This window comes from Sesamum indicum, linkage group LG5 (assembly GCF_000512975.1).
Source record: "Sesamum indicum cultivar Zhongzhi No. 13 linkage group LG5, S_indicum_v1.0, whole genome shotgun sequence".
Classification (NCBI taxonomy): Eukaryota; Viridiplantae; Streptophyta; class Magnoliopsida; order Lamiales; family Pedaliaceae; genus Sesamum; species Sesamum indicum.
The window spans coordinates 5,250,172-5,270,258 of NC_026149.1; the positions used below are offsets into that span (position 1 = coordinate 5,250,172).

At 32.7% G+C, this 20,087-nt stretch overlaps 2 protein-coding genes across 7 annotated transcripts; both read right to left on the bottom strand.

Annotated features, from left to right (window-relative positions):
- On the bottom strand, nt 1,069–3,197 carry LOC105162170 (protein SPEAR3-like). Of its 3 annotated transcripts, none has more exons than XM_011080138.2 (5): nt 2,743–3,183; nt 2,525–2,632; nt 2,011–2,081; nt 1,497–1,584; nt 1,069–1,354 (listed from the first exon to the last, which is right to left on the bottom strand). In XM_011080138.2, exons 1-5 carry the CDS (start codon nt 2,977–2,979, stop codon nt 1,241–1,243), a joined length of 618 nt encoding a protein of 205 aa, XP_011078440.1. In that variant the 5' UTR covers nt 2,980–3,183; the 3' UTR covers nt 1,069–1,240. The 3 variants fall into 3 exon arrangements, with proteins under 3 accessions (XP_011078440.1, XP_020549419.1, XP_020549418.1); XM_020693759.1 differs by having other exon boundaries at nt 1,294–1,354; nt 1,497–1,615; nt 2,743–3,189; XM_020693760.1 differs by lacking the exon at nt 2,525–2,632 and having other exon boundaries at nt 2,743–3,197.
- Nucleotides 16,170–19,703, bottom strand: LOC105162075 (methyltransferase-like protein 5). 4 transcript variants are annotated; one of them, XR_847820.2, is made up of 10 exons: nt 19,534–19,703; nt 19,353–19,409; nt 19,092–19,213; nt 18,905–18,974; nt 18,648–18,696; nt 18,298–18,386; nt 18,143–18,190; nt 17,595–17,714; nt 16,694–16,753; nt 16,467–16,545 (listed from the first exon to the last, which is right to left on the bottom strand). XR_847820.2 is itself a non-coding variant. In XM_011079996.2 (9 exons), the coding sequence occupies exons 1-9, from the start codon at nt 19,591–19,593 to the stop codon at nt 16,435–16,437; spliced, it is 609 nt and encodes a 202-aa protein (XP_011078298.1). In that variant the 5' UTR covers nt 19,594–19,703; the 3' UTR covers nt 16,170–16,434. The 4 variants fall into 4 exon arrangements, 3 of the variants coding, with proteins under 3 accessions (XP_011078298.1, XP_011078297.1, XP_011078296.1); XM_011079996.2 differs by lacking the exon at nt 17,595–17,714 and having other exon boundaries at nt 16,170–16,545; nt 19,092–19,156; XM_011079995.2 differs by lacking the exon at nt 17,595–17,714 and having other exon boundaries at nt 16,170–16,545; nt 19,092–19,189.

Here is a 20,087-nt window from a genome sequence, read left to right on the forward strand (position 1 = left end):
CAAGTTCACTCTCCAAAAATATGGACCCATTGGACTGAAAAATCTACAATTTTGAAACTTTTGTGAATGAGCCATAGGAGTATTGGCAGAATCCGTGAACAACATAATTACATGATGGCAAGCTCCAAAATACGTGACGCATTTTCTACTTATTTTTTTTATCTTGTGATATTAAAAAAATATTGTATTTATATATATATATATATACATATATATATATATATATATATATATATATATATATATATATATATATATATATATATATATATATATATATATATATATATATATATATATATATATATATATATATATATATATATATATATATATATTGTAAACATGGGCATCATTGTACAAGAGAAGGAGACGAGTGAAAGGTAAATTTAGAGAGTGAAATTCTATGTATTAACTCTATATAATTTCCACCAATTCGACATATTTGTTAAAAAATACAAAAATTGGCACTGCCGATTTTTTTCTTTGGATAGGGTTTTTAGTTCCATAAAACAAGCTTGTCGCTTTTTTTAGTCCCTTAAGGGCAAATTTTTTTTGAGTACCACAACTATTAACTATCACATGGTCGGTTTTAGTCTCATAAAATTTATAATTACGTATTTTTAATCTCATAATATCATATGTGCGTTGTCGTTTTGGAATTAAAAAGATGTTTTGATTTCGATACTAAAGAGTCCCAAAATCACACTTTTTGATACAAAAATGGCATGATTTTGAGCTTTATGACTAAAGCGTGACCTGCCATATGGAACTTAAAACACATTTTGACCGAAGTGGAAATCTCACCAGAAATTAGTTCCGAATACAAATTGCCAAGGATGTTGTATTTCAAAGGTATAAATTACCAAAAATACAATTTAAGGGTATAAGGTGTCGATTGAGTATAATTGGAGGGTGCAATAAGCGAATTCCCGGTGGGATAACCATAAGGATCGATCTTCCACGACACAAGTACTCTGAATAATGCAATGTAATAATTATCTATCTAATGAACCATGACTGAACAAATCTGCATTGGAGGCTATAAATATTTGCAATCAACAGAACTTGAGTTTCAATGCCATTCTTTCCAACATCGAACTGTAATCAAGCACATCATGTTTCTTAAACTTGTGCAGATTGCCGAATTTTTACTAAAGATTGATGGTCAACTTACAAATGTAAGCAGGAAATCTGTCAACCAGGCCGCATATATAATCATGGTTATGTAGTAGTTTAACTAAAGCGAAAGCCTGAGCTCCAAATCTATGTCTTCAGAGCTACTGGATTCAGTGTTCTGACTACTTGAGCCCATCGGATTGTTCCCATCTTGCTTGTTCTTGTTGATTGAGCCCTACAATCCAATTAATGACAAGAAAAAACATATACAACTATTATTAGGATGCTCAGTTGTTTATTCTCGATGATCATTTCCTTTTTTTTTTTTTTAGCGTGTGTGCGTGTGTATCTAGAGAACGTTGTTGAATTGATCATACCTCAATTGTGGGCTGGAAGAAAGGCCTAGTAGTCAAGCTTGGCTCCACGAAATGTTGAGTTCCCAAGCCTGCATTGCCCGAATGCCATCTGGTTTAAGTGCAAGTTCAAAATCAAGAACCTATCAGCACATACAAACAAATAGATTTTTCCCGGCATTACAATATGTATAGTTTAGAAATCATAGTAACTCAAAGAAATCAGTGTAATTAAAAATAGACCACAGTTAATCAACAATTGTCGTAACCTTAACTATGGCTAAAGTATTTGCTATGATTCTTAGCTGTAACTACTGTTTTCGCTTTGTTTACTGAAATAGCAGATAATAGTGTTGCGCACTCGTTGTTAATTACTATTAACAACAAATTTGCACTATGACCAAAAGTAATATTTCTTGTAATGTTGAAAACAGTTTGCAAGACCTCAACATATGTTGGCAAGTAAGTGTATAGCATCTTATTAGAATTTGAATACAAAGGCTTGATTTATATATCAGGAAAAACAATCAAAACCAACCTTGAAATAGTACTGCTGGATTGGGTATCTCCATATCTGATATTTGTCCTATCTAAATCTGGCAAGCCCATCTGAGACAAGACCATGTTTGGTAGATTTAATCATTGTTGGGTAGATTGCAAAGATAAGCAAGTAAAAGCACATTAAAACAAGTCAAGACGGTACAGTTTAAGCCCACAATTTCTTTTCAATCCTCCAAGCTAACAGGTGTTGTTCCACTTCCTCAGAAATTTTGGAATCTGGTACAAACTTTTTGGCTCAGGCTTAGGGTTAATTATAAGCTCAAGAATCCAATCCTTTTCAAGGGACAGGAGATATGATAATGAGACAATGATTATGACATGATAAGAATCAGAAACCGAAACTATAAGAATGAATACGAATCCCAATTAATTACTGTCTCCTGTATCTATCGACTAATCTCAAATTCATTTGTTACTCAAAACCCTGATCCGCAATTCCCTGTTTGAGTTTGCCAGGTTTCAAGAAAAAGTAAAACGGAAGCTAGCCCTACCACGACGGCATGGGGTCCCCGAAAGCCATAATTAGAAGGTGAGGATGACGAAGAATGGGACAACGACGAAGAGGACGATGAGTAGGCTGTCTGCAGCCTGATATCCTCCTGCAGTTTTGTTCAACAGATTAAAACTGCACGAATCCCCCCAACAGAAAGAAAAATGAATATTCGAAAATCTATCAGCTAGTAAAACAGGAGAAAATCAAGACAAGTACCTGGCTGAAACTGGGGGCATAAGGGTTATGAACAGGAGGAAGATAATTGGAGCCCAGTTGACTATGCAACCTGATCTTCTCAAGCTGGGCAACCCCAAGTCCTCTCTGCGGCTGCTTAGGCTTATCTGAACTGCCCTTTTTCCCTTTTCGTGATGACGAAGACGATGAAGATGAAGATGAAAACCCTGAACCTCTTTCATTCCCCGGGTTTCCTTCTCCATAATAATTGCTTCCCATCTTTCTTACAAACCTACTACTGCGTGTTTTCTTTTGTGTTTCTTGATTTGTAGTCTGCAAAGAAAATTAAAGAAAAGGAAAAGAAACTAAAAACTGGTATGGAATCAGAGAGATCTTCTGATACCCCTTTTAAGCTGTCAACACTTTGCTCTCAGTAATTATTGCATCGCTGGATCAGATAGTGTGTAGATTTTGTGTGATTCATTCTATTTATATATATATATTCTTGGGAATTAATTAATATGCTGTTGTTGCTCGTTTCGACAGCTCTTATCAAAATCCCTCCCTATTATATATATTCTTGCCTTATGGTCATTGATTTAGAATTTAATAAATACACTTGAAAGCGATTGTCTCTGATTTTAACTCATTAAATATGCAATAATTAGTAGTTTTCGGACAACATTTCTAACCCAACACACGCGCCTTTAGTCCATGTTTTTCTTTTTTGTGTTCTCCCCCACCCCTTAAAGTTCTGGAATACAAAAATATAATAAAGTAAAGCAAATAATTGTACGAAGTAGATTAGGGTTGCAATTGAATAGTCCTCAAGCTGAAAAATTGTAATTATGTATTCACGCGCTTCAAGGTTTTGTAGACTTGATTTAGTTGATTGGCATTTTATGTAGAAATCTTTTGAATTTGTTGACTGTGTGATTATTGACCAGGGACCACAAATAAGGATTAATTATAAAGTGGTGAAATTTGACAATGTTAACATTGGAAATCTAATAATACTTAATGGGAAAATTGCAGTTTTGATTATCTATAGAGGTGTCGATTTAGATCTGTTGGAATTCAATTAGATTATTGGACTCCGTAATCTTACAGAATTGATATATTAAGAATAAAATTCAATCAAAAATTGCAATTTAGCTGGATTTAATTAGGGTTCATTTGAGGGGTACATTCTAAATTTCAACCTGATTTTCAGTTTTCGATCTCGTACATATAAATATCGAGACTTCATTCACAAGGGAAATGTCGAACCTATTTAGAATCTTGTTGAAATTCAATTTAGTAATATTATGCCTAGAATTTAAAATAGTTAATTTGCATATTAAGGATAAAATCCGCGGGTTGGAAATCTGCCTATAATATGAAGTTTACCTGTGGCGCACATACAAATTTGGCAATTTTGGATGGATTTTGTCATTAATGTGTCATTTTTCTTCAATTACAAGACTTAATTAATTGCCAAATTAAATTTCAAAATGACTGAAATTGTGATCCTTTCTGATACGGGATCAAAATTGTAATTTTCTCAATACCTAAGGATATAGATTTTTTTAGAAAGTATCTAATAAATAAAGAGATATATAACGTCAGATCCCACACATATTAATTTGATATATCTAGTTTATGTATGGTTTTATTGCAAGAGATTGATCCCCAGTTGTCAAAATCACAAACTGTAAATGCATAGATTTGCCTTATTTTGAAATAATCTATTATGAATTTGTGCTCAAAATAAGCTGAGGCCCATGATTTTAGAGATCATGAGTCCAAATCTCGTTTTATGCTTGGGATGTTATGTCTATTGAATAGTAGGTGTGTTATTTCTCAATGTTGATTCTACTGTAATAGTTGTTGTTAGTTAAATTTAATTTATTTGATATTATTTATCAGAGTATAATTATTGTAATCTAACAAATATAATTATAATGATTTGATTTCAATTAATAATATCTCATCGTCCTTACTCCAAAAAAATTTTTCATACCACACTTCTTTTACTCGAAGATCACCAATTCCAAGTATTTCAAAATGTACAATCAAAGACAAATTGGACAACTTTCTATTTGGAAATTGTCATGTCTGCACGCGAGACATCAACTATGAAATTAGACAACTATATATTAAACAAATTTTCATTACATTACACTGCACGGGAAAATTCCCACATCAGAAAGGCAATTCCTTTGGAAATAATGAAATTGAGATCAACATGAGAATCCAAGCAACCATATGTATATATATATCGAAGAATTAAATCCTGCATGCAGCGAATGTTTTGGGATTTAGAAAGATATTCTCGGCCCTATAACCGTAGATATCAATTAGAGATGGAAAGATCTTTTGCCAATACATAACAGCTAATAATTAATCCATACACCCACACACACACATATACACATATATATATGATACGGGTCGAATAAGCAAGCTCCTTAGGGGTCAAACTCCATGATCCAGTTGGATTATCTCAAATGTATGGTGGTCCTTAGAAAGACAAAAGCACTTTAGGCTAGCCGAAATGGTTCTCGGCAAGACCCTTTGATTCTTAAGTCAGCCTAAATTTGAGATGGTGAATAATGATTTGGAATAGTAAATGAGATAGTAAAAAATAAATATATCTTGCCATAAATACACATTACTTACAGGGCCATATGTGGTGCCATCTCACATCATGAGTCGTCAGACATTATATGGCCAAGATCCCAAGTTCTCGGAGGGGGTTGTTGGAGTGGGTCGCGTTGATCCTGGGGTGCTGGTACTTTGGCTTAGTAGGAGGGTTATTTAAGTTCTTCTCAATTGGTGTAATTAAACACCCCTATCAATATATAAATATATATTTATATATATTATCTCAATTTATAATGTGTAATCTTTGTCGGTTTAGGATATCATTATTAACTCCGAATTTTACTACAGTTTATCTTAGAAACAACAGATCCATATTCCATGTCCAGGGTATTAGAAACAAAAATGAGATAATTGCCACCACGAAATCTAGTCGAGCTGTTCCAGGCATGAATTGTGGGTCATACTTCATAAGTAGTTGTGTGGTGGAAAATTGCGAGTGTGAATCCCTCATTCTCTTAAACAGACATGTGAACTCATGCAATTACAAAAAACAAACCATCAATTGGTCTAATTATAAAACGGTATCGTGCATGCTTTTATATTAATGTACCTGAAGTGCTGTCTCCCCAAAGTGTCTCATTTTCTTGAGGTATGTGATAATACCGACAAATTATTGTCACTTATTTTCCAGAGGGTCTTCCAAATAAATGTTAAATAATTAACTTTTCTTATGGATGTAATCCACATTTCTGGCAGGATCACACGTTTAGCGGATTTTGCATAGAGTTTAATATGGTCGGAAGTTCTTCTTTTGAAAGATCAAATAATTTTATAAAATGGCAAATTATGTAACTACGAAAGTATAACACATTTAGTTTTATATTTTTATTAATTATAAATGTAGTCCTATAATTTAGACCTACCTCACACATTTTTGTCTTAATTTTGACATATTTGGGCTCGGGCCTCATACATTTGGTCATGCATTGTTTGACACATTAATTTGGTCCTGAGATTGACACATATAAGATTCTGAATTGACAATCTTGGTCATTTGTTTCCCACCTCGGTAAATCCCTTAAACTGAAAGAAGATTATTGTTTTGGCAAATGTCCGATCACATGAGGCTCACTTGTTTATTTACGGCAAAGACCTTTTCCAGAAAATCTAGGAAGGACCAAATTTATCAATTAATCAGAACCAAATGTCAAGAACTGGAAATATGTGAGACCCTAATCCAAACGTGTGAAATTTTGGACTAAATGTGTGAAAGCTTTGGACCTAATGTGTTGAAAGTAAGACCAAATTTGTGAGGGTGATCCGAATTATAGGACTATCTATATTATTATTAAAGTTGCCGGACTAAATATGTTATATCTATATTTACATGATGTAAAATATAATTCATCTTTTAAAAAATTAAGTGTAAATAGAATAATCGGTCCTTTAAGTTTGTATTTAAAATCACTTTAATTCTTAATAAAGTTTATTTCTTGACTTGATCATTCCTAAAGTTTAGCTTTTTTTTTTGTCTAAGTTTAGTTTTTCAAACCATTTTCCGGCAAAAAAGAGAGATGAAATTTGACCTTTTATAGGGTAAATAGTCAATTTAAGGTTTTTTTCCTACATTATTTTAACCCTTTAAATTTGTGAAATTATGAAATTATTCCAGGAAAATAACTTTTTTGTATTTTTATGTTGAATACACTACAAAAAAGAATGGCGTTTTAGCGATGGAATTTGCAATGGTAGTTCTGACGAGTTTTTGTTGCTGGTTAAATTGGTGATGAATTACCGACGCATTTCCGACAAAAGGAAGGCCGTCGTAAAAGGTGGTGTTGGATAATAATTTTGTCAGACAAACATATCGGTCGGAATTTTTGCAATGGATTTCCGATAGACATGTTATAGCGGTTGGAAAACACGTCCAGATGACGGAGCTATAGACGGAGTTTGGGGTGGACTATTTAAGCATTGACGTTACATTTTCGGACCCAATTTTTTATGGACATTGAGATGCTATCTCTATTATTTATGACTCGTGTTTTTGATAGAGGATTTGTCGAAAATCGAGAAAAAAAACTTTGGAACGCTTCCTATCTGTAAAGACTTTCCAAATTGTGTTAGAATGAGACGGCTTTTGTCGCAAAATTCATCCCTAATTTAATTTTTCATTTCAGTCGATTTTAACATCGCAATTCCGTCCCAAAAAAATTCATCCATTATATGAAATTAGTTCAGAATTCTGACAAATGTCATCAGATATTTTAATATATTTTTAAAAAAATTATTGTTGTTTGTTTTTTGTTTTCTATTTTTTAATACTCTATTAAATTCAGAATTGGTGATAATTATTTTTGAAATTGATAACGGCAATTCGCACATTTACGTGTGGGACCAAAATTAGAAATAGGTCCACTTATGGGACCAAAAATGTAATTTACCCTTATTTTGATTGTATTGACTAACAGAGAGAGCAGCTGACGTTATCAATTGGACAGAAATCCCTCAATGGTCCTCAAAATTGAGAAAAAAAAAAAACCAAATATGGCACTGAATGTGCAAATTGATCTGAATGTGGGACCAAAACTGAAAACAGGTCCACTTATGGGATAAAAAAATATAATTTATCCTTATTTGAGTAATTGTGGATAGATTGACTAAATTTGCTCACCTTTTGCCGTTATGAAAAAATGATTTCTTGAATAAGTTGGTTGGGTTCTATGTTTCAAAAATTATAAGATTATATGGAGTTCCTACCTCTATAATCTCCAATGGAGATCCTTGGTTTACTTCTCATTTATGGTGAGGGACGAGTGTGCTATATTTAAAAAAATAAAGAGGAATTTTTGTTTATTTTTAAAACACAAGAGAGTTTTTAGATTACTTTTGAAAACATGGGGGTAATATGCAATTTGACCATAAAAAGAATGACTTCATTTTGTAATTAATATGACATTTCTAAGATTACTACCACACCAAACTTAAACTTATATTTATTTTTGTAAAATTAAATGATACCTTTCTCTTTCTTCTGCTACTAACCGAAATATGATGAAATCTTGATTTAATATACTTATTAGAGCCAACTAACTTACTTTTTATTCAGTTTTTGGTGGCACTCAATAACACATGAAATATTTTTTTAATCTGGTCTATTAAATTTGTAATCCAGTTTGTGAAGAAAGCACATCAAATATATTACATTTATTATTATTAACCTCTGATCGCATTTCTTTGATATCAAATTTGAAAAAAGAATGTCTAAATTTATCTTTTTACATACTAACAAAGGTGTAATAAATTAATTATTAATCTATAACTTTATAAATTTCAGGGTACAATCTTTAGAAATTAGAATTGATCAACAAAATTGGTACGGAAGTTCTATCAATTTGTTGCTTTGAAAAGGCAAAAGTTTAGCAATTATCGTGCCAGCATACGCTGATATATTTATTTAACATGACGAAGGACAGTGAAGGAAACAAGGGATTATGTTGGTTACTTGGGATAAATATTAATTAATCTTTAAGATTATGATTTGATTTTCGACATATAACGTGGGGGTGTATCTATTTTGGATTGTGGGCACATGCAATGTCTTAACCCTACACCACAAGACACATACATAGACATAGATACAAGTAGTGTCAGTATATATATGTAGTTGTGTGTATAAAATATGTTAATAGGTACAAAATTCCTCTAAATAAAAAAGAAAAAGGACAACCTCTGGAACTTGAGAAACGAAGTTAATACCTTTCTGGTCGCATTGTCTTTTGTTTTAAGGTTTTGAAGGTCAAATTGACTTTTTAAAAAAGAACATCACAAAAGATAAAGTAATTACTAGTATTTTCACAATAGGTATATTGTTATAAAATTAATTATACATGTTTTGAGGTCTAATATGTCTAAATACACAAATATTCCTTCACTAAACAAAATATGATTTTTGTCTACAGTTTACTACTATGAAAGAAGAAGAAAAACCATGACGAATATAAATTAACCATAGTGATAAAAATCTAAAAACCCAACATATTGGACCATGACAAATATAAATTAATCATAGTATTAAATGTAAATTAACCACAAATATAAAAATCTAAAAACACGATGATGATCATTATTATTGTTTCTGCAAGTGGTAAAATTTATGATACTACAAAAAAATCCGAGATTTGTAATGGCTTTTACGGCTTTTGTTATGTATTTATAACGGATTGAATGTGATGATGTCATGGAAGGGCTGATAACAATTTATTTTTTTGTATCGGACAAAGCCATTGAAGAAGCCGTTACAGTATCATTGTATCCTTAAAGTCGTTACAAAACTATAGTCGTTATTCTGAAATTAGGGACAACTATATTTTTGCATTATGCTAGCCCTTACAAAACATATTACAAATATTTCGTCGTTACTATTTTCATATATTTTTTATAACGACGTGTAATATTTATAACGGATTGAATAAAAATGATAAGCCGCTACAAATACCATGGAAAACACAGCGAGAAACTATACAATAAGATGGTGTTGCAAAACCAAGTCATTAGGGACCGCTTTTTGTACTAGAAAGTATTACTAAAGCCGTTCCAAACGTGCACATGATAACAAATATATTTTTTAACGGCTAGTTTTCAAGGACTATATTAATCATTCCAAAAGCCGTTACAAAATATCTTATATATAATTGTGTTGCAAGTTGTTTTATTTCATTTCATTTGTTGTAGAAATTTTTATTAACCACAAACACACTCAATATTCTGATTTTTCGTGCATATACACTTGATTAGGTAGATTATTACTGAATTTTTGGACCGTCAACTACTGATCATCTGTTAAGTTGGTTGACCAGGTAACAACGACTAATTTAATATTTTTTGTTAATTAAATTCATTATAGTTTACTCATTTTAGTTTTATTTTTTTTTTTTTATCTTATATGCTATGTATTCTTAATTAGTGTAATGTAATATTTAATTATAAATTTATAGGTTCTCGAATTATATAAATATATATACACGTGTGAATATGCAGTGATATATATATCATCATGTTACGAGAATTGAGGAGATGGGTGTATCATAAGAATCTCCCGGGAAGGGCATGTCTACCACTGGAGTTTCAGGATGGGGTTAAGACTTTCATAAAATAGGTCAAGTGTCAGCGTGGACATATGGATGATGATAAAATTAGGTGTCCTTGCTGGAAGCGCAAAAGCACAAAGTTTATAACACCCGACAATGTCAGTTATCACTTGTGCATGCTAGGATTTATGCCAAAATATTATAATTGGACTTCTCATAGCGAGAAAAGGGTGCAGGAGTACTTTGATGCTTTGACTGCCCCTCCAGTACCAGAAGAGCAAACCCCAACTGCTCATGAGGAGGGTAATTATTCACACTGGGATAATGAACAACAGATGGATTAGGCGCAGATGATGATTTTTTATGTAGTCGGGTCGAGTTATTTTTCCTCTTCTCACGATGGTGTGCCTGATGATAGTACGAGGTCCTGCCCTATTGATGTCGGTGCAAGTTCATATTATTATGGTGGTGGCTCCTATGATTATGTGTAAGGGTCGGCATACTGTTTTACGATATAGTGCATACTGTCGACCATCCATTGTGGAACGGTTGCGCCCAATCTCAATTCGCATCTGTTGCTAAGTTGGTGGATATCAAGGCGGACGGTCATATTTCTGAGCGATCATTTATCAAATATTGCAATGGGCTAATAAAATATTGCCCCATGTGACACCCTGCTGAGAGATTACTACAGCATGAAGAAATTGATAAAAGATTTGAGTTTACCCGTTGAGAAAATTGATGCATGTCAGAATGGCTGCATGCTGTACTGAAAGGACAACATCGATTTGAAATACTGCAAGTTTTGTGGAGACATTAGGTACAAGCCGACCCGAGAGCAAGACCCACGCCGCAAGAAGTCCCCTTATATAACTATAATAATTATACCAATTAAATATATATTTTAATTAATTAAAAATAATTTCAAATAATTATAATAAGTATTATACTTAATTAATTTAAATATACAGTTTAGTTAATTAAGAATAATTTTAGATAGTTATAATAATTATTATATTTAAATTAATTTATAAATTATAATTACTATAATTACTTAATATTTATATTCATGTACATATTTAAATATAAAATTTAGTATATTAGTTTTTTAATGTAATTTTTTTTTATTTTGATATTTAATATAAATATGTTTAAAAATAAAAAATTATATTTTTAGGAGAGATAAATACAAAAAAAAAAGTCAATTGGACCATAGTAATTTTAGATACAATATAGGAGCATTTAGTCAATTAAAGATAAAAAAATGTCAAAATACGTAAAAAAAAAAAATAATAATAAAGTTCGAACGCAGTTCAGGGGCGTGCATCTCACCTTCACTGATGAAAGGGGGGATTTTTTGCTGAGTTTATTAAAACATAGGGGATTTTAATTTATTTTTAAAAGACGAGAGATTTTTAACTATTTTAAAAAAATATAGGGGATAAAATCTATCAATATAATTTACAGTATATTTAACACACAAGGAACTCATCACAAATGCAGACAAGAATTTACTCCAATCCAAAGACACTAAAGCAATCCCAAAATTTTATCCTACCAAACACCAAATCAACCTCAATCGCATAATAATATTATACGATACAAGATTCTTGTATTGTTCGTATTTTCAGGTACATCAAATTTTAAAGATTTAGCACACCATCTTTCTGCGTCTGGGAATCACATTATTGTCTCCTAACTTTAAAAATCCTTTAATTTATTAACCAAAAAAAAAAAGAAAAAATCTTGAGGATTATTCTATAAGATTGATACCATTATCAAACACTCTACCTAGCAATATATGCAATCTCATATATCCATTAATATATTCTTATTCATACGTGATCGGGGCAGAATCCTTACAGACGCAATCTGATGTCGTCTATTGAGTATGATAGTGCTCAAACTTCTAGATGTTTCATTTACTAAATACGTTGCCCCTACCCACAACCAACAGAAAAAAGGAAACTAATTCGAGAAAGGTACAAATCGTCATACCATTTCGGGACTTTTTTTTTTCTTTCCCAACAATCCGTTGACATTGAGGCCGGGCTTATGAATATTATATATATAATTTTTAGGGTTTTTATACGGAAGTTCCATGAGACATGATCGATATAACTAAAAATTCTTAGGTTGTGACGGTGTTGTATTTTCCTGTTAATAATTGGTTTGTATATTCCCTGTTAACAATTGGTTTGTATATTACTAATGACTATAATTTGAGTATGGATATTCAACAAAAAGTTAGAAAAATTAGAGGACCAAAAATTATACAAACATGGCACGCTGGGCTAGGTTATTTTTTCAAGGATGGGATAAAGAGGTTGATTGACTCTAAAGATCTAGAAAGATAAAACTTAGATGCTCTGTCAACTTATGATTTTTTTCTAAAGGGGAAAAAGACAATTAAAGCCATTTGTAGAACAAAGTAGCAAATTCATGAATCTGATGGATTTTATTCACATGGATGTTTGTTGGCTATTAAGTACTCAAGCCAAAGGAGTAGTTTCCTTCTTCATAACCTTTACTGATAATCACTCATGGTTTAGTTGTGTGTACTTAATCAAGTAAAAGTTTAAAAAGTTTGAAAAGATCAAAGGGTTCAAACTTTTTTCTGTAGGAAATCAAATTGGATGTAAAATTAAGACCATTAAATCTAATCGAGGTAGTGAGTACTTAAGTGGAGAATTCTTGAATTACTTAAAAGAGAATGTGATTCTCTCTCTTAGTGGCCACCTCCTGCATTGTCACGGCTTAACAGCATGGCTGAAAGGAGAAATCAAACTTTGTTACACACGTTTCAATCAATGAAAAGATCCACTTCTTTACCTCTTTTCTTTTGGTGCTACCCGTTAGAAACGACAATCAAATTATTGAATATGGTGTTATTTAAAATCATACACAAAATAACATATAATAATGGCATGACAGACTGGTGGTGTCTTGCATATGTTGAAAGACTAGTAGGGGTTTAGTTGAATACTAGATCCATCTTGCATTGGTTATCCAAGAGAATTTACCGGAGACTATTTTCGTCCCTCGGAACAAATGTTTTTGTTCTGATAAATGCAATTCTTAGAAAAAGGAATTTTGTAGTGGATACTCAAATTAGAAAGGCCACATGAGAACTTTGAGGAAACATATTCTCCCGTCAACTACGGGCAAAATCAAAAGGATCCTACTTGTCATAAGTTGTGTTTTATGACTACGAAATGGGAAGTGGATATAAAGACGGCATTGTTTAGTGAAAGATTAAGGAAAAGATCCAAACGAAATTTACATCTATCGAAAAAAAAAAGGATTTGAAAACTCCAAAGATCCACTTAAGGACTCAAATAGGCATCGCGAAATTGAATAATTATTTTGATGAATTCATAAAGTTGTATGATTTTGTCAAGAATGAATATGATTCATTTGTGTATAAGAAGGTCAGTAGGAGCTCAATACGTTTTCTCTGGTGCTTCATGTGGACAATATATTGCTCATTAAGAATGATAGTAAAATGTTAGGAGACACTAAAGTATGGTTCTCTACTTAATTCTCCATAAAAGATTTGGGCGAAACTTTTAATATCTTTGAGATCAAGATCTATGGACATAGATCCAGAAAGATGCTAGGAATGACACCAAGTCTCGTACATTGACGTTGAAGAGGTTTAAGATGGATGGGTTGAACATGGGTTTTTTTTCCTATGAGGTTTGTCATTAAATATTCCAAGACTCTATCTACCGATACTAATGAGGAAGATAAGACAATGTAGGGCATTCCCTACGCCTTTGTTGTTTGACAACTTATAGTATGTTGTTCAATGTAGAAAGCCTAATGTAGCATTTGTTCTAAAGTATTAAGAACCGCTATCAGGCGTGTGCCAGTTATGGTCACTGGACTGCCATCTAGAACATCCTTGAATACTTGGGATAAACTAAGGATTTGTTGATGTAGATGGCTATGGGGAGTTGATATTGGAATGCTATATAGTTTCCAATATGTAGTATGCAATGCCAAATCAAAATCCGGTTAAGTATTTCAGTTAAATAGAGAAGGTGTCAACTAGAAAAGTTCTAAACTATTAGGATATATAGGTGACCAAAAAGCCAATTAGGTTGGCCATTTATGATCTTTTTCATTGTAATGTTGAATTATATATAGAGAGTAAAATTCATTATGGCCTTCTTTGTCATGCTACTTACATTGTCTATCATGCATGTAGGAGTGCAAACGAGTCGAGCTCGAATTCTTAGGGGAGTCTATTTTCACGGAATAGCATTAGGGGTGCAAGATGAATCGAATCGACTCGTAAACTCACAACACGACTCATATTCAAGTCGAGCCCTTCGCCAGCTACACTTTTTATGTTCGTGAACTTTTTTATTTTTTATTTATAAATATTATTTAAGTACATATTCAATATCATATCAAGTTTATATTCAAAGTTCATCATAAATTAGAATTATTAATTAGTCAGTAATCTTCTTATTTTAATTTTATACAATAATAATAAAATACGGTATTTTTATTTATATTGTTTAAAAAAATAAACTTAAACAACAATTTAGTAGGTTTTGATACTTTTTTTTTTTTGTAAATAAATATTTAAAATTCATCATAAATTGTAATTATTAGTTAATATCTCATATTTTAATTTTAGATAATATTAAATATCTCATGTTTGAGCCACCAGCGGGCTAAAAAGTAGGTGTAGACTAGCTCAGTTTGCAAGCAAATTTCTCAACTGGGTAGGAGGTGGTCTTTTGCTCTTTAAGCTTTGGGCACTTTGTCCAACTGATTTTACCTTAATTAGGACTCGACTCTTTTGGTCAATTGGATTGTACAACTCCATCCAGCTTTAAAAAATGGATGCCCTATATATAAAAAATAATACTAAGAATAAATCTTTTCATTACTATAATTGTAATTAACTTAGTTACTTTTTTCTATTATAAATATCTTTAGTGTGAAGTAAAACATTTACAAACTAATCACTTTTTAATCTTTAAAATTTTTGGTTATCCAAATAAAATTACACTTTTTAAGAATTGAAATATTAAGTTAAAAATAAATTTCATTTGTTAATGAGATTGATTACTACATTAAAAATTTCAATTCAAAATTTATCTCGCTGTGTACAAATTATTTTTAAGTTTTAATATTTGAAGTTTTCTTTAATTAAAATTTATTTTATTATTTATTATCCACTAACTTTTTTGTTTGTAATTAAAGTTCACTAAAATTGAATATGATACCCTCTGGCCTTTCGGAGAGGCCGAAAATTTCCTTTAGCCCAATATGACTTGCAATAGCTTTTCGACCTCTGCCCACCGACATGGGCCTAGTAACCTCCTACCTGAAGTCCAGCTTACAAGTTATCCACTTAAAGGCCTTGCCTACCTATCTGAAGGTCCAACTAGAAACCATTACCTAAATGCCTAATAGCTAGTACAACTGTGGTTATTAGGCCCACTTGGGGAATCCAATTATTACACTCCAAAGTCTCCACTCCATGGTCCAACTGAGACCGTTAGGCCTACTTGACAGCCCGGCTTAGGTTACCCACCAAGAACCCCAAAAACTCCAAGAATATGCATCTTCTAGACGTCCAAGACTTATCCCCAGCAACAACACTAGAGGCCCAGTTATTGACTGATTATGTAGTAGTTCTACATATTATAACATCAATTTTTTGTTTAATTACAATAACTGAGGTGGAGTGTTTTCTAAAAGCCTCTAATTTCAATGAGCATCATCAACCAATAAAATGTCTTGTGTTGCCCACTGGGCCCTGCAAGGAGGTGGAACGAGGGCAACAAATTGATACACCTCGACTCTGTGCTTGTGGCGTGTCGAGTAGGATATTCTGTACAAGTAGTCAAGTACAAAGTAAATTATAAGTTTTTTTATGATCCGGGAAACATGATATCCAAGGGAAATCAACCCTGCATACTGGTTACAAGATCATGTCTGTGAAAGAACCTCAATTGCCCAACAGAATATTGTTCTGTTGAAAATGCTATACTTAAAGATCTTTTCGGGCCAGCTAGAGGTACCTGCTACAGTTCTACAAATGCTTTGGTCGATTGTTATTTGGAACGAATCGCCACAAGTCCACAGCTACATCAACCTCCTTTTTCTTGTGAAATTTGTAGAGTTGGGGCACATCAAAACGAAGCTACAGAAAGACAAGTTTTCCAAGAAGTCTCATAAGTTGGTGCGAGCTATTTTTGCTATGGATGCTAAAAGCACCAAACTAAAGAATGTAGGATCAGCAGGCTGTGCTAAAGTATGCCACTAGGGAACAGTAAGTCAAGATGAGGTACCTCACTTAGAACCTCGGCACTGCTTGCATTATATTCTCTTAATGCAGTTCTTTTGATGTGCTGCAGTCGGAAAAATATTAGGTAGATATTTAGTTAAATCACATCATATTTAGCACGAGCTTTCTTCACATTCTACTAAACATAGTAGAGAAATATCATGGTATGCTAAAACTGTAGAAATTTAGCAGATGACAATTAGGCAAAAATTGGATAAAAATGCACATAGAACATAAGATGGAAACCATATGAAGCTCACATTCGTTAAAATCATCATACAATATCGTAGAGATAGGAAAGTCATCATGCATGCACGACAGAATATGTCCATGGAAATCTAAAGGTGAGGTGTATAAGAGCAAAGAAATTAAGTACATTCCTAACTATTGCACAAATAGATACCTTGTGTCATATATCCTATGCCTTATGTTTTTGCTATTAGCTTTTGGAAACATTTCATGTTGGGGGCAGATGATGTAGTAAACTATAAACAAAGAGCAGAAAAGTAGAACTTCAAAGTGTGAATTAATGGGCCAACTGACTTCAAACCATCTAGGTTAGATGCTTCTAAAATATCTCTACTCACAATCAAACAATGCACAATCATAAGAAAGTCTAAGTGACATCAACAGGAACATAAGATTTACTGTGCAACAGACCAGTGAACCATATGCTGCAACAAAAAATAACAATTCAAAAATTTATGCGGAGGACATTGAAGAGGTAAATGAAGCAAAGTGATCAAGAATCACAACTCCCATAGCCTCTAGCTTTTATTGTATTAATTTTAACCTTAAAATTCCAGTGATCCTCTTCTTTTGTAATCTTTAACTACTGTTGGCATGGTTTTGGAAAATTCGATCATACTTGGGTATCTAACTATTTTGCTCAGAAGTACCATTACATTTCCTGTTGCATCCATTTCCCTCATAAACCAAAGTTAGCTCCAAGGTATCCATTTCGGTGGAGAATCTTCAGTTGATTCAGGTAAGGGAATAAAGCTCACCCATGTTCCATGAAAGTGCTAAGATAGAAAAAAGAAATGAGAGAATTAATTCTTCATAAACCAACGGTCTCATTTTGCCAGCCGGATAGGATAAAATACAAAGACAATCACAATAGCAGCACCAGGAAAAAAGCAGTTGCACCAGAGAACTAGACTAGGAGCAAAGGCGGAACTCAATATTTACATAGAAGGAAAAAGTCATTAGACCCAGCAAACTGGCGATAAATAAGGAGAATTAAATATTGCACAAAGGTTGTAATCAAACTTGCAACTGCAAATAACAAGCATCGTGAGGCAAGAGATTGTACTTTGGGAAGAACCAATATTTGATTTATTTGCAATATGAATAATGAAATTATACCCTTATTCCAGAAGAAATTTTTTGATAGAACATTTAATGGAGAAACAACAAAATAATCAAACGTTCCAAAGAAAAGCGAACTTACATCTCTCGTTGTGGTCTTGTGCAAGGAATAAACTGCTCCAGAAGCCACCTGACATCAATTTGTCAATTTCTCAGAGAAGTAAAACAAATGCATGGAGCAAAATAGAAGGTGATATATCCATTATGGATAAATCAGAATGTAGTTCACGATCGCACCTTCAAAGCCATAGACAGAAAATCCATATCAGCTCCTTTCTTCCTCGTCCCAAAAGGAGGATTCATTACTACAGTATCAATAGCTCGATCTGTGCAAAAGTCAAGAGCAGTTGTCAGCATTTTAATTTACTTCTCATCCAGGATGTCTACCTATAACAAAGATGCTTTGATGGCTACATTCTCTCTTATAGAATGGAAACATTTTTTGTCCAGTCCCAAGTATATGAGAGCTTCCCGTTATATTCCCATAATAACTTTTGGATCAACCATCACATTTCATCTTAAATTTAATTACTATAATATGAATCTTTTGTTTCTTGTTGGGGGTGAATTTCTTCAGGAAGAATTACCTGACAATCTTAAGTTCCTGATATCACATTGAATGAAATCCATGTCTAACTGCAAGTTAAATTCATCAAGAAAAGTAAAGAGTCATATAATAGTGCGAAATGTCTAATATAGAAGGACTTTGAGATTCATTATAAACTAGAACGTAAGGCCTAATTGAATGACAAAATTAGGACAAAACAGCACCCAGAAGATATCATAGATTAAGCAAAATAAACAACAGCATAATCACACAATATATTGTTTTTGATCCAAGTACCTCTAGCTCATCTGCATTTAAGGATGCAATTTCAATAGACTCCGCATCAATATCAAAGCCAATAACATGCCTGGTCAATGAAAAGAAGCATCAATAAGCCTCATGATACACAACATAACTGGCCACAAAACGTGCACACATTCAAACCCACCAGGAAGCAGATTAAAGAGAGAAACCAATTACTTACTCTGCACCCAAAAGACCAGCAGCCAGTCCAAGTGTACCGCACCCACAACCAAAATCTGCCACCACCTTATCCGACACATCCCCAAATGAATTCTCTGCCTGAATTATGCTAAAGGATGGAATCTAAGTACCCATAAAGGAACTATTTACAATATTTAAAATTCACTGACAACCAAAAAGTGCATCAATATAGTATATGACCAAAAAGGGCACTTGAGAAAATTAGAGAAAAAGAGAAGAATCGGGTGTAGAGAATATTTACAGTGTAGAGCAACCGAGACGCAATGTGGGGTCCAGTTGGATATTGTTCCAGTTCAATCTGTTACACAATTAGAGGATGCCATTGCACTTAGCATACAGCAGTAGTCTTGTACAAAGCAAACATACTAAGCAACAAAAGAGCACAGAATAAGATTTACAGAGCGAGAGAGAGAAAGAGAGACCTTTGGAGTTTCGAACTGTTGAAGGGAACCAAGAAGGCCCTCTAACTGCTTCAGCTTCATCTTCAATTTGGGGCAGCTCAGTGCGCGTCTCACATTCAGAAGAGAGGAAGGTTTTGGAGTGAAGAGCCCTAATTGGGAAAGAAATTGTAAACCAGCAATATAACATGGCTCGAAAATGACTGAGGAGTGAGGACCATATTTGGCCTAATTATTTTAATATTGTAATAATAATAAAATTTCATAAAAATAAGATAAAACTAAAAGTTTTATAAACTATTGGAAATCATTACTAGAAGTTAAGACTTTTATTTTTTTTTAAATAAATCTTGAGCTGTATTAATTTAATTTTTTTTAATTAATAGCTTGGAGTCTTGTATTGGAAATAATTAAGGTCTTAATTTTATTTTTTTTTTTCATAAATAGCTTGTGGACGTTATTTAGAGTAACGACTTCAATGTTTTTTTTTTAATTTTCTTACGTTAAAATCATTTAATTAGTGATTTGGAGAATACATATTTAATAAATTATTGAAAATTTAATTAGTTTTTAACAAT